This window comes from Trachinotus anak, unplaced genomic scaffold (assembly GCF_046630095.1).
Source record: "Trachinotus anak isolate AG129_WGS33_773 ecotype Australia unplaced genomic scaffold, CSIRO_AGI_Tana_v1 ptg000013l, whole genome shotgun sequence".
Lineage (NCBI taxonomy): Eukaryota > Metazoa > Chordata > Actinopteri > Carangiformes > Carangidae > Trachinotus > Trachinotus anak.
In genome coordinates this window covers 9,745,248-9,764,902 of record NW_027273864.1, presented here as the reverse complement: position 1 = coordinate 9,764,902, position 19,655 = coordinate 9,745,248, and the positions used below count along the sequence as shown (strand labels likewise).

Below are 19,655 nucleotides of genomic sequence, written 5' to 3'. Positions count from 1 at the left end.
ATTAATATTGATCTTTAACATAAAAACCTCGCATGTAATTGTAGTGAAATGATCATACTGTATGTTACACAGAGTAAAGAGCCAGAGTAGGATGCTGTAATGTGCTGTTTATTGCCATCAGAAGCCTGCAAAAGGCTGTTGTACTGCAATGAAAAGAGGACAATGGTGCAGTCACATACTGCACCATTTTCATCAGGCAAAACTTGAACAGGACTTTCTGCTCCCTTTTTTTCCCCCTGTGACAAATGCATATACAGTTAGCAGTTTATTGTTGAACAGGTTTATGTAAAAATTATTATATACAGTGTTATTCGTTTTTGTAGGTAGAATGTCTTATCATACAGTTTCACTGCAAAAATAAAAGTTAGATCTTTCATACCTGATAGCAAGCCATAGTTGCCCAGAGGCACTCTCAGACGAGGCACCTCCAACTCCTCATTTCCTATGTCATTGGCCTGGATCAGTATGTCAATAATTCTCTCCTCAAGGACTCCTGAAGAAAGAGACAGTGATAACAGGGGTGTTAAAATGTGAAAAAAAATGTGTATTCAGGGCCAGGTTCAGGCCGTTAAGAATCATCTTGTCCACTTACCAATGACATGTACAACGTTGTCCGAAGTGACAGTGATGGGTGTTTGCATTATCTCAGTATAAAGGCTGGCGATGGCAGTCTTCAGCTGGTCCAGCCTCTTCTGAACTACAGTGCACTGCTGCTCCAGGGAGGCAGCCATACATCTATACTTGTTCAACTCAGACTACAGCATAGAATGACCCAGGAAAAGAAAGGTAAGGCAGAATGATATGGTTTTTAATATTCAAGGTCTTATTGTCTTACCTTTACATGTAGTTTAAATTACATATCATCACAAAGAGATGTCACCAAAAGTGGGGTATGTAATATACTAATAAGCACCATACATTAAGAGCCCAGATTTCAGGTCTTCTTTTGACCTCAGTGTGGATTCAGAGGTCAGACTCAGATTACAGGATTACAAATTTGAAATTAGGGGACTGAGATATTTTTGTATATGACAGTGTACTGTCAGCGTATAGTTGCATAATCTCAGAAGAGTAGTAGGGTCAGATTGAAACTATGATTTGATCTAAAGGTGATCAATTAAAAATCTTAAAGAATGATAGGAGATGTCATATTTTTGGATATATAACTCACTAACTTTGGTCCCCATTGACAATAACATTTGCAGACAGACAGACTGCATACACCTCTGTTACACAGAAACCTCATGTCTGCATATTTGGTTGATTTTCAAGTTTTTTGATCAATCTACAGCTTGAAAAGATAAAATCCGTTCAAGGTGGATTTGGATAACATCCAAAACTATTTTATGCAAAACAATTTTATACAAAGCAAACACATTTCATAAGAGATAAGCTCATGGAGATACAAGGTTTGCACCTGAAAACATGTTTATTGCTTGTGAGCTACGTGATACATATCATAATACAATATGTATATACTGTCATATTCCTAGTCAGTACAAACACTCCAACAGAAAATAGACCAGTATAATATTTACAGTGTATATAAAACTATATAGTACGATGTTTGTGTGCATAGGTCAGACAGTGACACTCACCTCTAACTCCTGAAGCTCTCTCTCACTCTGCTCATCATGTTCTTTGTTCTTGTGCTCAAGGAACAGTATGTCGCTCTGAAGGAGAAACACATGCATAAGTAAAACTTACACCAGATTAAACTGTCTGTAAGGAGGCTGACAGGACATGCACATGCCTTCCTCTTGCTTATGAGACGCCTCAGTGTATTCCTTCTGTTGTGCAGCTCATTGATATAGTTGATGTAAGCAATGTTCCCCTGTTCCTTCTGCGGGTACATCTCCAACTTCTTAGCTCCATTCTGATATTGCAGCGGTTTCTCTGTACCAATGAAATAAGTCAGATTATATCAATCATATGACAATTACATCTGCTTGGGGTGCCGTTAGAGCCTGTTAAGGGTCTGATTAAGATGCTTCTCTCTGGTGTGTAGGATTTGTATGAGGATTATCTTACTTCTCTTCTTGGAGTCCGCATCCTCTTCAAAAGGAACAATTTCCTGTAACTTCGTCTCCATGAAAGTGTGCAGCTTGGCATCATGGTGGATAGCAGTCCTCAGCTCCATTCTTCTCTTGATAAAGTCAAGTGTCTCCTCCTCCATAGACTCCCTCATCTTCTGCATTTGGGTCTCGGCTTCTGACCTGTGCCATAACACAACACAGCACACACATAAAATATCATGACTCAACCCTACCAATACACATGTCTTCCACATGCCCACAGACATTGTGAATTTACCTCTGGTTGAAAGTGACGGAGAGTCTCCTCTCCAGTTCCTCCATGGTGCTTTGCTGTATAGCCAGCTGTGTGTTTAACTTCTTTTCAATGTTGGACCCTGTGACTTTCAGCTGCTGCAGGTGAGCAATTTCTTTACGATAAGCTTCATTGATGCTCATCAGCTTGTTGAACTTAATATTGTCCTTTAGAAGACACGTAAAGAATTAGATTAGATGATGAATTAGAGACAGTTTGTAGTTGTTTGGATATTTAAATTTGCATAAAAGTCAGGCTGGGTATCAGAGCAAGTTAGGGACAAAGTTCTTGTTCAGGGGCTCAGACAGTAGCAAAAGACATCAGTCCAAAATGAGGATTTGTAATGAAGGAATAGTTTGACTTTTTGAGGGGTAGTATGCTTATTGTCTTTTGGGAAATAAGTGTTGGATAAGAGGATTGATACCACTCTCATATCTGTACGTTAAATAAAAGGTGACAGTCTGATAGCTAGCTTCGCTTAAAGACTAAACTCTTTCCAACCCAGCAGGAAAGTTCATAAGTGTGTTTCCCAAAATGACAAATTATTCCTTTAAGGTACTGATTGACAGGGATGGGAATTTGAATTGAGCTGACATTGTATTATAAAGGTGTGTAATAAGCAAAGTCAGGGTTAAGGTTATGTTGTTTCATTAGCATTAGCACCTGGTGGAGTTTGCTTTCTAAGATGCGAATTTGTTTCCTGTGGCGACGATGTTTCCCTTGCTGTTTGACGATGCCACCAGGGACTGTTAATTTCTCTATAATCCTTCTCTCTGCCACAGCTATCTGGAGCCACACAGGAAAGAAGACACAAAACATACACATCATTCTCTTTTATAAAGGTGTTTAAAGGTGTTCAGATCCATATTGCTTGAATAGTGGAAGGGAAACTAGCCCCCGCACTACAGTCCCTTGGAGTTTTTAAACAGTGCAGCATTGCAGTGATCGGACTACCTACATGTCCTACACTGTTCACAAAATACTGTGAAAAAGTACTCATGAGTAAGTGAAGTGCTAAAGCCAGCTACTACATATCTAACCATATTGTACCTGATCAAATAGCTATCACAACAGTATATAGCTCTCTATGAAACATTATAGTGCACCACTCAGTACTAATTCTACTGTATCTGCTGTTACTACTACTGCACATATTATTACTATAACTGTGACCTCTGCTTCTTCATATACATATCATATTATATATCATATCATAACATAACATATCATAACATATCATATCATTTAAGTTAAAAGGGAAATAAAATCCAAGAGAAATAATAACGCACTTAGTTAAAACACTTTCTTACAGGTGATACATATGCAGACTAAACATTTGTTTAGCGGAGACCTTTGGATGTACATACATTTCAGAGTCATTAGATACAGTATCTAACTGTCTAGTAGTTCACCTCCTGATCCAGGAAGACCAAACGATCTTTCAGCTGGCTGTTGAGCTGCTCATATCTGTCATTTTCCTCCTGGACTTTGTTGTATTCCTCCTCGATGATGTCTGTAGCCATGTTTTGCTAAAGATATATCAAGACTCGTGTAGCAACTGGTTTTCTCTTTTCCACGCTTAATTCAAAGCAAAAGTAGTTTGTATCATTATCATTTGTTGCTTATTTCAAACATAAACATTCTAAATGGTTTGTGTTTCTTATCCAGTTTTAAAGGTTCTGTAAGCAATCGTCACTGCCACTAGGTGTCACAATAGACCACCAGCAACAACAAGAAGCACAACTGAATCAAGTTACTGTATACACCAGAGCCCTGATATCTTTCTTTGCTGTTGCCTGGGAGTGGTGTTCTCACAGCTTAACTACTACTACTACTTCTTCTTCTTCTTCTTCTTCTTCTTCTTCTTCTTGCAGCAGTGTTGTGTCACTAAGTAAGGGACAACAATGTCCCCAGGTGGATGGAACAGGTGTGGTATGTAACCGAGTGCAAAAATCCCCCTCCTCCCCCACTGGGAACTGCCTGCAGACCAGATGGTAGGTGGTTAATATGACAGCTTGAACATAGGTCCTCAATTTACATGACACAATCATATTACACAGCCAATTTAAAACATGTAGCCTATTATCTTCAACTAAAACCTAGAAAACCTGAGTTGGGATGTGAAGGAATGACATCACAGAGAAGGGACCTTTTGCCTTGCATGAAATAATCTAAACAAAAGACAAGATGTGAAGCCACATGGTGCACAAAAGCAAGAATTATCTTCCTCAGGATGTTGAATGTTGGATTAATGTACGAGCACGGCCTCAGAATGCAATCGGACATGAATAGGAAATGACTGTCTGTAAAATGTTGTGCTCATTTATGTGTGAGGTCACTCTTCTGGGGTTGAAAAGCAGCCTTAATTAGGATGGCATACTGATACTGAAGATGGGGTGGCACTGAAAGAATAGAAGTAAGAAAAGAAGTATGAGGAGAATTCAGAAAACGGTGCACAAAATAGTAAACAGGAAAATCTTACAATATTGGGCAATACAATGATGGTGCAATAAATATAATCCTGGTGAAGTTTTATATATTGGAAATGTGATTTATTGGAAACAGCATGCACACAAAACTTTTCGTACAATAACATGAAAGTTACCACCACAACAATTCCTGAGTCACTCCCAGTTCTGATGGATTACTGATTCTATCAACCGAAACTTAATCCTACTTAAATCCGCCTGTATTATAGGAAATATCATTTAACAAGTAAATATCCTGACTGCTTAAATAATTGTTAGGGTGTTGTGTCATATTTGTGTCATATATATATATATATATATATATATATATATATATATATATATGAATGTTCAAGTGTTCATATCAGTTTGGATGATTCAAGGGGCCCAGAGCTAGACAGGGCCCCTGGAACATGCAACAACATGTTATTTATTGTGTCAAAGCTGTTGTTGAGTTGGGTTCAGGGGGGCCCAGAACGTCCAGCAGTTCCTCTGTGTCCATCTTTATGTGAACAGCTGAGGATGCACATTTTAACTGTCAATTGCAAATCTTTCTCATTATATTTCCTATTGCTTATAATATTGTCTTTAAAATTCTGTATTGTTGTAAAATTATATTCGCAGTTGCCACAGCCATCCTCTGAAATGGGTCCATCCAAATAGGTCAGGGGATTCCCAGTCCTATTCTAGGTAAGTGTTGCTCTCTGCTGACACACAGGATGACATCGGACTTTAAAATCACCATCAAGTCAGTGGGCTACCCTCTGACACTTGTTAAATCGTCATCCTCTACCCTGTTGGGCATTTAATTTGGGTATTCATGCTTCATTTTCTCTGGGGGGCAAAGTAGCATATCTAAAAAACTCTGACAATTTTGCCCTGAATTCGGCTTCACAGGCGGTCCTTCCTCTGCGTACAAGTCCCTCCTCTTTGTTCCTCTCATAGATTATCATTACATTAGAGCCACAGGGCTAATCCATTTTTATCAAATATAAACCCCTGGCAACTTTAGAATACCCAGAGGATCTTTTAACTGCACTTAAGTAGTGCTTATATATTGTGGAAAAGCAGCATGCCTCCTCTGTTATTGTCTGAGATGTGTTGCAGTGGCTTACTGTGAATGAACATGGTGCGAGGAAGGGTCCAGCTCATGGATGTATTATAAGACATCCATGGTCCGGCCGCAGTCTTATAGACAATACAAACCATGCATCCTGCAACCTCGCCCCATTCGAACCATGCCCACTAACTTAAACTTTTAACTGTAACTTTATTTCAATCTTATAGGTCCATATCAGTATCATGACCCAAGACCCGAGAACTGTTAACTAGCCCACGAACCATATTTGGATGTTGCACTTCCTTCAGTTTCCTTCATTCATCATTCATCTTTGTGCTTGATGTGTCAGGTGAAGCTGGGTGTGCTGAAAGTTCAAATTGGCTGAACTTTGACCTGAGTAGTGCAAGATTACAAGATTTAATTTGTGCAATTGTGAACAGAAATGAAGAACTATCATCAACGCTGTGTGTGTATAGATATGTTCTATTTTACCTGGAGTAGTAAGAAGTCACAATTTGAGACTATTACTTTATTATTATTCTCTGTTTGTCCAAGAGTGTCTGGCATTATCTTTAAGAAAAAAAGAATTTGCTCTGTAACTTTGACTCCAATGCTGAGATTGTCTTACAGACAGTTGTGAGGGGGAAATCAGCCCGTGTGCTGCAGTGCACGGCTAGTGGCTGACAGCCGCAGCGTAGCATCTGAGTTTACTATATATGGGCAAAGCCAGGCTGCGCGAGGGCTGCACTCGCTTCCGTGTTTGTGTGATCGGGGAGTGCACAGCCGGGGGAGCTTCACCGTCTCCACTTTTTCATTCATTTGGAAGAGTAGCGTTAAGCAATAGACCAGCGGGGAAAATGCCGTACGAACTGAGTAAGTCTGTTTCATTCCTAATGGCAACGATTTAGATGAAATGCAGCGAAACTGTCATTTCGGGTGACACCGCTCGGCAGATTGAGCTAGTCAGGCAGGTAGCCCGCAGTTAGCTAGCCTCGCCCATACATAGCTGTACGGTTTCTGATCCCTCACCTCGCAAATGAAAGGCAGCGTCCCGCAGTGGCAGTGATTGTGCCGGGTTTACTGCAGAGCTGTGTCTGTAAAGCGCAATTTGTTGTGAAGATGCTCTGCCTCGAAATGCGACCCTGTTACATTGCTGTTCATTTGGGCTAGCGTTAGCCGGCCGAGCTAACGTCAGTCAGAGGAAATAGTTGTGCTCACATCGCTTTGTTATGACATGTCCAGACAGTCAGGAACCTCCGCTGGGGAAGTAGCTCACACACACAGTTTGTGGCTGCTGGAAAAAAAGGGTTTGGGCTGTAACTTCAGTGCCGTGCTACTGGCGATAAGACTCACAAGTTGGGAATATTACTTATTAAGGAAACTGTGATTTTTTTTTTTTTTTTTTTTTTTTTTTTTTTTGTCTTAAGCCAATGCGGAAGCGCAGTAAATGCACCAACCCCGCTATAGCTGTCTTGAAAGCATTGAGATTTAATGGTCTTCCCTAACGGTAAACAGCTGAAAAAGGCTTTATATGTACATGAATGTATACAAAAATAAGAACTGTGAGAATGGTGTACACTTGTTTTCCAATTTTCTTTATTGAGGTAAGCACCCAAAAAACGGAGCCATAAAATGACCAGAAAAATAAACGTGGAAACAATTTGCCTCCTAGTAAAAAGAAGCACAGTTTCAGGAATTGTAGAGCCAAAAAACATAATGTACCTATATCCTTCTTGCCCCCCCCCCCAGTAGCTTTACAGGATAAAAATCAGATTTTCAGGTGTTTGAGATGTAATGATCAAACCCTCTGTGCACTTCATTTCTTTCGGAGGAATAAATTGTCATGGACACCACTATGACAGCTCTGTACTAAATTGGTCTCTTTTGACCAGTGAGGTCACACCTTGTGGGGTGGAAAGGCCAGCAACGTATCAGAGACTATGTTCGGCACATGAAATCCTCAGTGACTAATGAAAAATTAAACAGTGCTGATTAACTCGGCATCTTGCATCGTATTTGAAACAGTAATGGTTTGTGATGGTAGCGAAGGCAGAGCAAGTGAGAGGTTTTTCAAGCACTACCCATTCATGTTGCCCTATATAGACATACAGTGTGGTAATTTGTGTCTGCAAACACTTCCCTATTGAATAGTTTAGGTTAACACTTTTTTTTCCCTTCCTTCTGTTTTTGCTCATTTGTGTTATATTAACTTGAATGTTTCACATTATTTGTCATCTGTCTGTCAACTCCTGTCATATTTCTTTTCATGACTACTCTTTCAGAACATGTATTCGCCAGTCTCCCACAGATGGAGAGGGGAGTTGCAAAGGTGATCGGCGGCGATCCCAAAGGCAACAACTTCCTGTATACCAATGGGAAGTGTGTCATCATCAGGAACATTGAGGTAATTATCATTTCATGTTGCTATTTATTGTTGCTATTTATTTTATTAACAAGCTGGGTCTTATTTTGGCCATTACTCGTGTTGGTTGTTATGGCATTTTACCCATCAGTTAAAGTAAAAAAATGTTTGATTCTACTGAATTTGTTGAGGCAAATTTTAAAGAATAAAGTGACACCAACCTCAAAAGTACAATTTCACAGACCTTCTGGTTAAAAATGTCTGTTATTGAGCCTCTGATCACACCCACCCTCTGTGTAAGGTAAAATGGTGCACAAAATGGCACATGCAGCCTAATGCTCACCTTAAGTGATGATTTGTGCAGCAACATAATATCATGTGTAACAATATAATGGCAAAACAAGAGAGACTAGTAAAAACATGTATTCATCACGACTTCTCATGACAAATCCAAATGGAAATAGCACGGTCACTGTTCTGTCTCTGCCAACACTTACAAGCTGTATAAAGATGAAATCAGAGTCAGGCTGCAATGATAACTGAATTGGCTGCATATAAAGAAAATTTTAGCAGTTTCTTACTAGGGGTGGATGAAGCCACAAAATTCTGTTTCAAGCCGATATGGATATGATATTTATGTTTAAAAATGATGAATGTATTTCCATATAGGGGAGAGTAGTGTCATGATTTATGAGGTATATGCATCATCAATAGACTAAATCTTAATACATTTTAATGATCACTAAATGATTTGCCAAAGGTTAGCACTCACCCAAAGTTTAGCATGGTAGGATTTTTACCTGCTACCTGTGAGACCTTGGTTTGATTCCCAACTGAAGCGTGTTTGTTGCAGGTGATCAAAAAGTGTCTTCATTCGTTCATGCAGCATTTTGTTTAAAAAAAAAAAAAAAAAGTGCTAAAAGGATGAAAACACATGCAGGCTTCACTGCATTTATGTTTTTAAAGTTATGCTTTGGGCATTTTTGCCTTTTCCTAATGTGATGGGGACAGTGAGAAAGAGACAGGAAAGCTGAGGGAGAGAGAGGGGATGACATGCAGCAAAGGGCACAGGCTGCATTCAAACCCGGGCCGCTGTGTTAAGAACTGAGCACCGAGGCACTCCATTACTGGTTTTATGTGTCAGAACGGTACAGGTGTGCTGCCTGGTGCGCTGCGCGCTTGTTCATGTTTGAGTGCACACAACATGACAACAGCAGAGGGGAAGCAAAGTGTGGACACACTTACTTGTGTTGATGACAATGCATTGTTGCAGTTCGACTCTGAAATGAGTCAAATGTAGAGAAACAGAAACTGAAACTGGTATCAATGCTTTTGATTGATCCTAGAATCAATCGTCCAAAACATGATGTAGTATCCATATTTTGGGATCGATCCACCCTCCACTATTTTTTACATTACATTACAACTATTTCCAGTTCATTAGATACACAAGTCAGCCTCAGCAAACAAGAGTACTTACTACCTGCTGCTGCTTGATTGTTAGCTGACAGGGACCCAATGTCATACCTGCTGCCTCCAATGCCACCTGCTCTTGTTTTAGGAACTGTCCCCACCCCTTTGCCACCACGTAACATGTGGCACAATGACAAGGCGGAGTGCAGCCTGTGTTGCACCTGTAACCACACCTATAAGTGTGGGGTCAATGTGCATTAAACATTGAGTACAAATCTGTGTTGAGCTTAGATGCTCCTTAATGAATCAAATGAGTAAAATGTTATCATAACCAAATATGAGCGATGGTCAAATGGTGAAAATAAGTCCCATGTTTTTAAAAAAGTAATTTTCTTTGTACTAATTTTGAAGGGAACAACGTATGTACCATTTGTCACATGCAGACCTTCTGATTTGCTGTGTTTTGCAGAACCCGTCTATCGCAGACATTTACACTGAACATGCCCATCAAGTTACTGTTGCCAAGTATGCCCCCAGTGGATTCTACATCGCATCTGGAGGTAAACAACTCAGATATGAACTCGTGTCAACAAACGTGTATGTAGTTACCACAGTAATGGAAACACTATGCTAAAATAATAATTATATAATAATAATTTAAATCCTTTAGATGCATCTGGAAAGATCCGTATCTGGGACACCACCCAGAAGGAGCACCTGCTCAAGTATGAGTACACCCCTATTTCGGGCAGGATCAAGGACATTGCGTGGACAGAGGACAGCAAGAGGATTGCTGTTGTTGGAGACGGACGAGAGAAGTGAGTATTTATACAATGAAAAAAGGTTTATTCATCTTCAAGAAATGAAAGCAGTTAGCCTTATTCCTCAGCTCTGACCACAATGACTCAGTGTCATGAGAAGCTCCTCCCCGGGCAATCAGACTGAGTAATGTGCACAGGGCACAAGTCCATTGTTTGCTTTAGGTATTTTTGTTTTTAATGTGCCAAAGAGGCTCCTTTGGTGCTTTCTAGCATGTCACTTGTTTCCCAAATATGTAGGGCAACTCTCTATTATAATACTTGCTGCATAATTGATGAATTGAAACTGTGTAAGTTCTGTTTTTTTTCATCCTAGGAGATTTGTAGACTTATTTTTATATACAAGTATTGTAACTTTTTTTTATTCCTCTCAGACGTCACGCAAACCTGGAACAACTTTATGTGTGTTCATCATCTGTCTTGTAGGTTTGGGGCAGTGTTCCTGTGGGACTCTGGCTCCTCAGTGGGGGAAGTTTCCGGCCACTCCAAATTAATCAACAGTGTTGACATAAGGCAGAAACGCCCTTACCGCCTTGCCACTGCCAGCGATGACACCTGTGGTTCCTTCTATGAGGGACCTCCCTTCAAGTTCAAGTTCACATTATGCGTGAGTTGCAGATTTTTTATTTTCTATTTTTTCTTAACCGAAGGCATTTGAGCAGGTTTTTGAAAAGGTTATTTGTATTTAAACAAAGTAGGTGGGGCCAAGTTGATTTTTGCTTCATCTGTCTTAAGAAAAAGAGTTTTCAGGCCCTGTTGTAAAACGGAGTAAAACCCAACAGACCAAGCAAATGCTAAATGTCATCTTCAATTTGTTTCTGTGACTTTGAATTGGCTGTCTTATTTGTAATGCCCATCGGTCCTCTCAAGTCTGTCACACCCTGGTGGATTTTGACAGTCTTGCCTTGTTTGTTTGTTTCCATATTACATAACCCACTTCCCCCATAAATTCTTGGAGACTGTGTGAGTCACATTCCTAAATCCAGGCCTTCTCTCGAGGAAGTTGTTAGACATTTTTTAGAACCAAACGTTGAAACTCTCCTCTACTTGAAGACCCTAGTGATCAGGTTTTAGAATTCAGTCTGTTATTTTTTTGGTACAGAATTGAACTGCATTTTGTAACGCTGACCAAGGGTGTGATAGATGCAAGTAAACAGTATCACACAGTAGAAATACTCATATGTTTTGCTTTTTGTTATGTATAATCATATTTTAAATTAGATCATAGCTTTTCTTCAAATTTGGCACAAACGTTCACTCGGACTCAAGTATGACTGATTAGATTTTGGTCATCAAAGATCAAGCTCACTGTGGCCTCACAAAACACATTTTTTGCCGTAACTCATAAGCTAATTATGCCTCCATTTAACACAAATGTCTAATAGGACCAAATATTGATTTCATTGTGTACATTAGCTATGACAGCGAAGTGGTCTGACTACAGTTTTTTATTTTTCTTTGTACAGCTCTGAAAATGTTGGTGCTGTTCTTGCAATGCACACTGCAGTGCATTTTCTGCAAATTTGTTTCCACTGGTCGAGTTCTTATGTAAATAAACAGAAGTCTCGATCAGCCCTGATGGGATGAAATGAGAAAGGACTGGGAGGATGACTAAGAATGCTATGTCTTGTGATAACTGACTGAAAGTATAAGGGACTGTGCCAAATAAGATACCAGTATGAACTTTAATGTCTTTCTTTATGAATAATCTTCCACTGTTTTTCTTCCCCTCTGTCTCCATGGTGATTGTTAAAGGACCACAGCCAGTTTGTCAACTGTGTCCGTTTCTCTCCAGATGGAAGCCGGTTTGCCACAGCAGGTGCTGATGGCCAGGTGAGTATTTGATCACCAGGGGTGGGTATATGAACAAATGAAAATGTTGAAGTAACATGACCTTAATAAAGTGATGATGATCTAGGTATGTCTCATCCTAACGAAGTAGATCTATAAAGAAGAGATTTGCAGTTGTGTACAAAACAGTGTTCCTCATTGTCTTAATGAGCATTATTTCCACAGATTTTCATCTATGATGGAACAAATGGTGAGCGCGTTTCCTCACTGGGTGGAGAGAAGGCCCACAAAGGAGGAATCTATGCTGTAAGTTTCTTTTTTCTTTTTTTTTTTTTTTTTTCAAATGTAAAAAGTGCAACAGTATCTGTTTTGGAAGTCTGTCTTTTATGAACCTCGGCAAATCATCCCCGCAGTGTTTAACCTCTTTGGTATTCTCTGGCCAATAACTAGTTTTTCAGGAGAGCTAGCTGAAAGAGAGTTAGCATGCAGTCTGCTAAAAGTGTGTGGAGCCAGCAAGTGCTTCTTTCCATATTCAAATTAGGGCTTATATTCTCTGAAAGCATCCTTTTGTCCTCAACTTCCTGATTAGATTTTTCCATTGATTTATTTGTTTTCCCCTCAGCATTGATGTTTCAGCTGAGTGAACATTTATATGGCACTTTAAGTCTTTACACACACAGTGCATATTAATATCATAACATTTTCTTTCAATCCCTGCTGCTGTACATCCTCCAGGTCAGTTGGAGTCCTGACAGCTCCCAGCTGATCTCTGCCTCAGGGGACAAGACCGTGAAGCTCTGGGACGTTGGTGCAGGTACGGCTGTCACCACCTTCAACATGGGCACCGATGTGTCTGACCAGCAGCTGGGCTGCCTGTGGCAGAAAGACCACCTCCTCAGCATCTCCTTGTCAGGATACATCAACTACCTGGACAAGAACAACCCTGACCGGCCCATACGCACGATCAAGGTCAGTCTCAAATTTTTAAGGATGCTATTTTTGGATATTATCAGTAGAGTTTGTGCTAAAGAGTAAACTCTGTGCTAAAGTTGACAAGAAATGAAAAAAGAGCTGCTTTTAATTTGCTGAAACCCTGTGGAAATGAAAACATGTTTGTATTGAAGATACCTAACCAGGCATTTGTTAACATGTATTGGCATTTGTGATCTGTTTGTGTAAATCTGCATCTCCAAATGAATACATAGGTTTGTAACTGTACACAAATGCACAAAAACAAGCTAAGACAATATGTTTTGTTACCAGAAGGGCCTTCTTTTGCGTAAATTTCTTAGTTTTTTTGTGTGTGAGCTATTTTCATTGGAATTTTGAAAACAGGTCTGACCTCTGGAGATAGAGCCTTAAAGCTAAACATTTCACTAGAGCACAGACAAGAAGCCTCTGACTACCATACACATTTGGCAGAAATACCTGTTAGAAATTACAACAGTATTCGTCCTTAAGCTCCAGTCCCTCAAAAATTTATGATGAAGCAGGCTGACCCAGCCACTAAACTAGGTTTTGTGCAGTGAGTTATATTATATGTCACAGAAAGCAGTAGGACAGGATATGCTAGGTCAGGTTGCTATGCTAATCAGGTTATCACAAAAGCATCAATATGCTGCCTAATCTCAGGGTGCCAAAATGAAAAGGGTAGGGGGTTAATATTATGTAAAACTGGTCCTTAGGTGTCCTCATATCTATAACTAAAAACATGTACTTGTTCATCCTACAGGGTCACAGCAAATCCATCCAGTGTCTGACAGTTCACAAAGGTGACGGACGATCATACATCTACTCGGGGAGTCACGATGGCCACATCAATATCCTTCAAGTGATTAAGTAGTGCCAGTAATGACTGCAAAGGTTTTTTTTTTTTTTTTTTTCCATTTAGAGGTAATTCTTGTACCTTTGTGGATTTAAACACACAGTCCACTGCTGCAAGTCCTACCACACAGCAATGATTGTCTGCCATTTCAGTAGCAAGTTAGTCCGTTCAGCTCAATGACCTTGTACACAATGTTTCTTTGTAGTCATGTTTCAATCAAAACAAAGTCACAGCAGTCCTTCATTTCACAGTGGCAGTCCATTATACTCACTCCGCCAATCTCGAATACCATGGTGGCTGTAGCTGAGTTCTGCTGCATTAAAGGTGCTTTTTTTTTTTTTTTTTTTTAAAATACAGTTGAAGAAATGCAAAACCAAAAGCACTGAAATATTTGGCCCACAGACAGCCTGCAGAAATGCATGCATTGACATGGCAACCATATAATGCCCCAGCTAACAAGATATATTTGCCTATTGGGTAGTCTAATTTTGTATAACTTGATCAGAAATGTTAACAGTTGCATTTTATCCATTTCTATATACAAATTGTTCTAAAACTGTTAAATTAATTTGGTTAGAATTTGAGCTTTTTAAGTTCAGAGTGAACATACTGTGTATGTTTTTAAAAATAGGCTGGGATAGTATTTTATGAAATAATTGAAGCCTGATGGAAAGCTGGGACATGGTACATGTGGAGAGCTTTATCCTTGCAGTGATGTTTCTAATCACAACTATCAGTATTAAGCAACTCTTAAGATGGCTGTAGTATTTGTGGAGTTATGCAAACAAAAATTGCTCTCTGTGGTGCAGTCAGTAACCCTGAGTTAAAGTCCAATTCACCCGTAGCGATGTCTTACTACAGCTCCCCTCCATTCCATTACTGCCCTGCAACATTAAATATCATAAATTTTGTCCTTAACATTACCCTCACATTACTGGGATGCTGAAACTGGGGAGAATGACTGCTTCTCAGGGAAGGGCCACAGCAACCAGGTGAGCAAGATGGTGACTGACGAAGCCAACGAGCTGGTGACATGCAGCATGGATGATACGCTACGCTACACTAGCATCAACAAGAAGGAGTACAGGTGGGGTTTGTTATATGTTGTTGTGAAGATAAAGACTATGAGATGAACTTAGTGGGGATCAATAATTTTGTCTGCTATTGATGATAGACGTAAAGCAGTTGTCTGGTAGAGAGAAGATTAAGTGAAATAGTTGATAATGGGTGGATGTGCCTATGCTTACTGTTCTGTAGAAAATCAGTAATAGTTTTCCTTGACATTGTTTGTGTTACTGTATAAACACTTACATTTTGTAATTTCTTTATGTATAAAACATATTTATACATATTACAGTAATAGTAAGAGCATGTTTAGTCCTGCATCAAACTAAATGTTTTGCTATGATAAGATGGATAAGAAATTACAATTAAGAAATAGCTATAAAAGTTAATTCATAAAGGTTTGAGCCAGTATGAGTCCATTATGTCTTGGCCCCTGAAGGCTTAAATGTCAGGTCATGCAAAATTACTTGGAGGTGTATGTGTTATTGGAAAAACGTTCATTTTCCTTTACCTCACTAACGAAACTAAGTAAATATTCCAAAATCAGTCCACTTCTAAATGATGCTGAAGGCTTAATTAGCACATAAATAACCCTAACTGGTGGTTTTCAGTGCCTCTGATGTGGTGAAGATGGATTTCCAACCCAAAAGTGTGTCAGTAGCACCAGGAGGGCTGTCACTAGCTGTGTGCATTGGGCAGGTAATGTCTTTGTGTTGGTCATCATTGTTTAGTCTGATTGCAAGGTTTTACAACATCAATCAGATAACATTTTTCAAAATGTAGGTCTTGGCTTATGCTATGGCTTTTTGGGATGATATCATTCCTTATCTTGCTTTTCCTAGATTGTCTTGCTCAAGGATAAGAAGAAAGTCTTCACACTGGACAATCTGGGCTATGAAGCAGAGGTTGGAGTTGTCCACCCTGGTGGCACCACGGCTGCAGTTGGGGGGACAGTAAGTACAACACACATGATCTTCAAACATGAACTCAGTCTTAAGCTGTCTCAGAAAATACTTTTTGAGTTTAGTGGGAAAAATGTCATTCAAATTTAAGCAACCATTACAGGAGACTGTACAGTAAACTCTTCATCACACCCCAGTGACATTAGAATTGAGATTCTTTCCTTTTCTTCTCCTCAGGATGGGAAAATCCGTCTGTACTCCATTCAAGGAAACACTCTGAAGGATGAGGGTAAAACGATTGAGGTTAAAGGGCCGATCACAGACATGGCCTACTCTAATGATGGAGCCTATCTGGCTACCATTGATGAGAAGAAAGTTGCCACAGTCTTTACTGTGGCAGACGGCTACTCGGTAAACATTTGTCTGTCCTATTTCCATATATCCTTTTTTTGGGGATTATTTAAGCGTGGGGTAAAATTGAGTCATCGTCTCTTCTCTTCTCTCTCTCTCTCTTTGTTTTCCCCCAGGTCAAAAATGAGTTTTACGGACACCATGCCAAACCAGTGTCCTTGGCCTGGTCACCTGATAATGAGCACTTTGCGACTGGTGGGATGGACATGATGGTGTATGTTTGGACGGTTAGCGACGCAGACAAGAGGATCAAACTCCCAGGTGAGCGATACAAGTGCACATCTACATGTACTCATGTGATAACAAAGGCAACAGGGTGTTCTGAGTTAAGTTATACAAACACCACAGCAAACACTTAACTGAGCAGCTACTTCGACAGAACTCTGAGAGAAGATCAACTGGTGTATGTCTTTACACTGCTGCCAAACAAACTGATGGTGTTTATGCCTCTGAGCTGATGATAGCCATGACTGGAGGCATATATTTTAGGATTATCTGTCCACCCATACATGCGTACATGTCTAGAGGTCAAAATCACCTAACAAAACATGGTTCTGTCCCTTCTTGAGTAGGGCTTTAGTGTTGTGAGTCCACTTTCTCCATGTTTTTACTGATTTGACTTGTTGGAGTCCACTTCCTCCCCAGATGACAACCAGAACAGGGGTCCTCCTGTTTCTCTGGTAGTCCATAAGGTCATTGGTTTTGCTGATACTGAGCTTTAGGTGATTGTCAATGCAAAATGTGACAAAGCTCTCTCAGTCCTATGTACTTCAAACAAAAATTCTTCACTGCAGTCTTACATGTCAGCATAGTGATGACTTCCATTTTGCCAAAAAAAAAAAAAGACACTGAATACCTTTTCATTAAATTCCTTTTTAAGCCTGCACTATATATATTGAGTATGGACAAACATGCATGTAAACTGCAACTGGACTTGTTGGTGGAGGTATACAACCACACTTTCAATTTCAACATTGATCTGATTGACCTCAGTGAAAAATACATTGTGTTTCCTGTGGCTTCTTCACAATAAAGACCACCCAGTATTCCATCAGTTTAATACTTTTAATTTGAAGCAGCAATAGTAACTTTATCTGACTAGAGGAGAGTGAGCTGAAAACAGTGGGATGATATCATGCATGTCAAGGCATTTGAGTCCAGTGCAGGAATATAGAGGTAAATGGCTAAACGTGTTACACAGCATGTGTTGATTGTTGAACTGAACTTTGCTGCAAATATTTGTGCATTTTTCTCTGTGTTAAGACTTGTCTTTGTGTGAACACATCTTTGTTTAATGCTTTGATGTCTGCAGACACTCACCGGTTGCACCATGTTAGTGGCCTGGCCTGGACAGATGAGCACACTCTAGTCACCGCCTCCCATGATGCCAGCATCAAGCAGTGGACTATTAAATACTGAGCTGAACAAACATCCACATCTCCAGGGACAAGGACTACTGTAGAAATCAATCTCTTTTTTTTTTTTTTTTTTTTTTTTCTCTCCACTATCTAAATGGTGTTCTCTGCTGTCTGTAAACATCTGAATTGTAAATGGTTATGAAAGAGAGAGGCTCCCATAAAAGTTATCCAAGATAATGTATTTGATGCAAATAACCTCCACTTACACCAAGATGAAATATACAATGTAACCATGAGTGCTTTTACATCTCTTTGAGCGTTATGGACCCAGAAACATATTTGTAAGCTCAACATTCCATAGGTCATAGCCTTCACTCAGTTTAAACTGAACTACTTGTCTGTGGTTGGGCTCAATGCATCTTAACTTAATGGATGAACCAAAAGCGAGTTTTTTTTTTTTTTTTTTTTTTTTAAATCGACAAAATCGTGTTTGAAAGAAATGAAACCTTTTGGTTACATTCCTGGAATGAGAAGTAACTGGTCCTAACTGCAATTGCCTGTCACTTTTTATTTTCAAGGTTTTAAGGGGGTGGGTGTCCTTGCTTTTTGCATTGTTTTAGGTTTATTCTTTTTGTGATTAATAACTCTTCTTGTTGGACTGGGGAGCAATAATAGGAACTGAAAGAACAAATTATGTAAACAATCAAAATGCTGTCTGTTCAGTTGAAGGTCCTCTGTTGTTGTGTTGTTGTTTTTGGCTCACTATGCTTGTCTCACTTATTTTTTTTCATATCTTTATGCATCCGCTTCCAAAGTGGAAGTGATTCATTAATAATAATAATAATAAAAACACTTTTTATGCATTTTCTGTTTGATGCAGATTTGCACTTATTCTACTTGTCAAACACATTTATGTGCAGGTTGTTAGATGGGAATCTTCATTACAATTTAATGGTTTCCAGGAACCCACGAAAAATTGTGTTGACCAGTAGGGGCCCCTCTAGTGGGGTACAAAGACTGAGAGGAGCAAATGAAAACGCCTTTTTTATAGGACACTTACTCACAGGATTTCCCTGTGACTCAGTGAATGAGTTTGCCATTGTGTAATTAGAATTGGTCCCTGGATTGAACATTGGACATTGTTACTGCAATGTCTCCATCTTGTCTGTCTCCTTTTATTGTAACTGTTTAATAAAGCTAAAATGAAAAGTATCTGCACAATAGAAATACTCAAGGGTCTGGTGCTGTACCGTTTCCCCAGGTTTTTAAAAGCTTCAGAAACATTTGTTGTGAGTTACATGCAATGATGTACCTGTTCAAGGGGAAACAAATAATTAACTAACATTTATAGTTTTGGCCAGATTAATGTTTAATCCAGTGAAAACACAAGTGAATGCTGATAACTTGAAACCATCAAGTAATCGTTACACTCATTTTATTGATGAGATTTAATCTGTAGTGGTATAAAAGTGCCACATACTAACTGACATTAGTTCTATTATGAATACGCACTATGCATAAATTTGGCTATTTGTAATAGCACCAATGTCAATTTGTTCTCAACTGAGCACAGTTGATGTATTGAAAAACTTGGTGCCACCTAAATTTTAATTGTTTATAATTGTTTTGCTTCACTAACGACAGTGCCCTTTTAACAAGACGGGTACTGAAGTATCTGGCAGGTACTTTATATATTTTTCTCCAAATGTGGCATAATCCAATCCCAATCAAATCTGCCTTCATGTACCAAATACATTTTACAATCATGAAAGTGCTCAAACAGTATTAGTTTTTGTTCTTTTGATGTAGTGGTGATCCATTCAGTGTAGTTTTAGACAATTTATACACTAGACA

The 19,655-nt window shown here is 39.3% G+C and overlaps 2 protein-coding genes across 3 annotated transcripts; one reads left to right on the top strand and one right to left on the bottom strand.

The window, feature by feature from the left end:
- Positions 1 to 90: 90 nt before the first annotated feature.
- LOC139631401 (coiled-coil domain-containing protein 63-like) lies at positions 91 to 3,995 on the bottom strand. Its single transcript, XM_071495635.1, has 9 exons — positions 3,741 to 3,995; positions 2,992 to 3,114; positions 2,314 to 2,495; positions 2,032 to 2,216; positions 1,754 to 1,896; positions 1,599 to 1,673; positions 593 to 755; positions 380 to 493; positions 91 to 236 (listed from the first exon to the last, which is right to left on the bottom strand). The coding sequence occupies exons 1-9, from the start codon at positions 3,849 to 3,851 to the stop codon at positions 193 to 195; spliced, it is 1,140 nt and encodes a 379-aa protein (XP_071351736.1). The 5' UTR covers positions 3,852 to 3,995; the 3' UTR covers positions 91 to 192.
- A 2,575-nt stretch (positions 3,996 to 6,570) lies between these two features.
- Positions 6,571 to 18,664, top strand: wdr1 (WD repeat domain 1). Of its 2 annotated transcripts, none has more exons than XM_071494532.1 (15): positions 6,571 to 6,729; positions 8,139 to 8,260; positions 10,101 to 10,191; positions 10,302 to 10,449; positions 10,876 to 11,056; positions 12,205 to 12,282; positions 12,466 to 12,546; positions 12,976 to 13,209; positions 13,973 to 14,062; positions 14,998 to 15,152; positions 15,742 to 15,829; positions 15,973 to 16,083; positions 16,270 to 16,443; positions 16,560 to 16,704; positions 17,756 to 18,664. In XM_071494532.1, the coding sequence occupies exons 1-15, from the start codon at positions 6,573 to 6,575 to the stop codon at positions 17,860 to 17,862; spliced, it is 1,962 nt and encodes a 653-aa protein (XP_071350633.1). In that variant the 5' UTR covers positions 6,571 to 6,572; the 3' UTR covers positions 17,863 to 18,664. The 2 variants fall into 2 exon arrangements, with proteins under 2 accessions (XP_071350633.1, XP_071350634.1); XM_071494533.1 differs by having other exon boundaries at positions 13,973 to 14,065; positions 15,001 to 15,152.
- The last annotated feature ends 991 nt before the right edge of the window (positions 18,665 to 19,655 follow it).

What these genes read in the sequence shown, in the direction of transcription:
- LOC139631401 (XM_071495635.1), bottom strand. Translation starts at nt 3,851, where the DNA reads ATGGCTACAGACATCATCGAGGAGGAATACAACAAAGTCCAGGAGGAA. An exon ending in TCCGTCACTTTCAACCAGAG is followed by an intron (nt 2,217 to 2,313) that starts GTAAATTCACAA and finishes GTTATGGCACAG; the next exon opens with GTCAGAAGCCGAGACCCAAA. An exon ending in TGCGGACTCCAAGAAGAGAA is followed by an intron (nt 1,897 to 2,031) that starts GTAAGATAATCC and finishes TCATTGGTACAG; the next exon opens with AGAAACCGCTGCAATATCAG.
- wdr1 (XM_071494532.1), top strand. Translation starts at nt 6,573, where the DNA reads ATGGGCAAAGCCAGGCTGCGCGAGGGCTGCACTCGCTTCCGTGTTTGT. An exon ending in ACAAAGGAGGAATCTATGCT is followed by an intron (nt 12,547 to 12,975) that starts GTAAGTTTCTTT and finishes TACATCCTCCAG; the next exon opens with GTCAGTTGGAGTCCTGACAG. An exon ending in CAAGAGGATCAAACTCCCAG is followed by an intron (nt 16,705 to 17,755) that starts GTGAGCGATACA and finishes TGATGTCTGCAG; the next exon opens with ACACTCACCGGTTGCACCAT.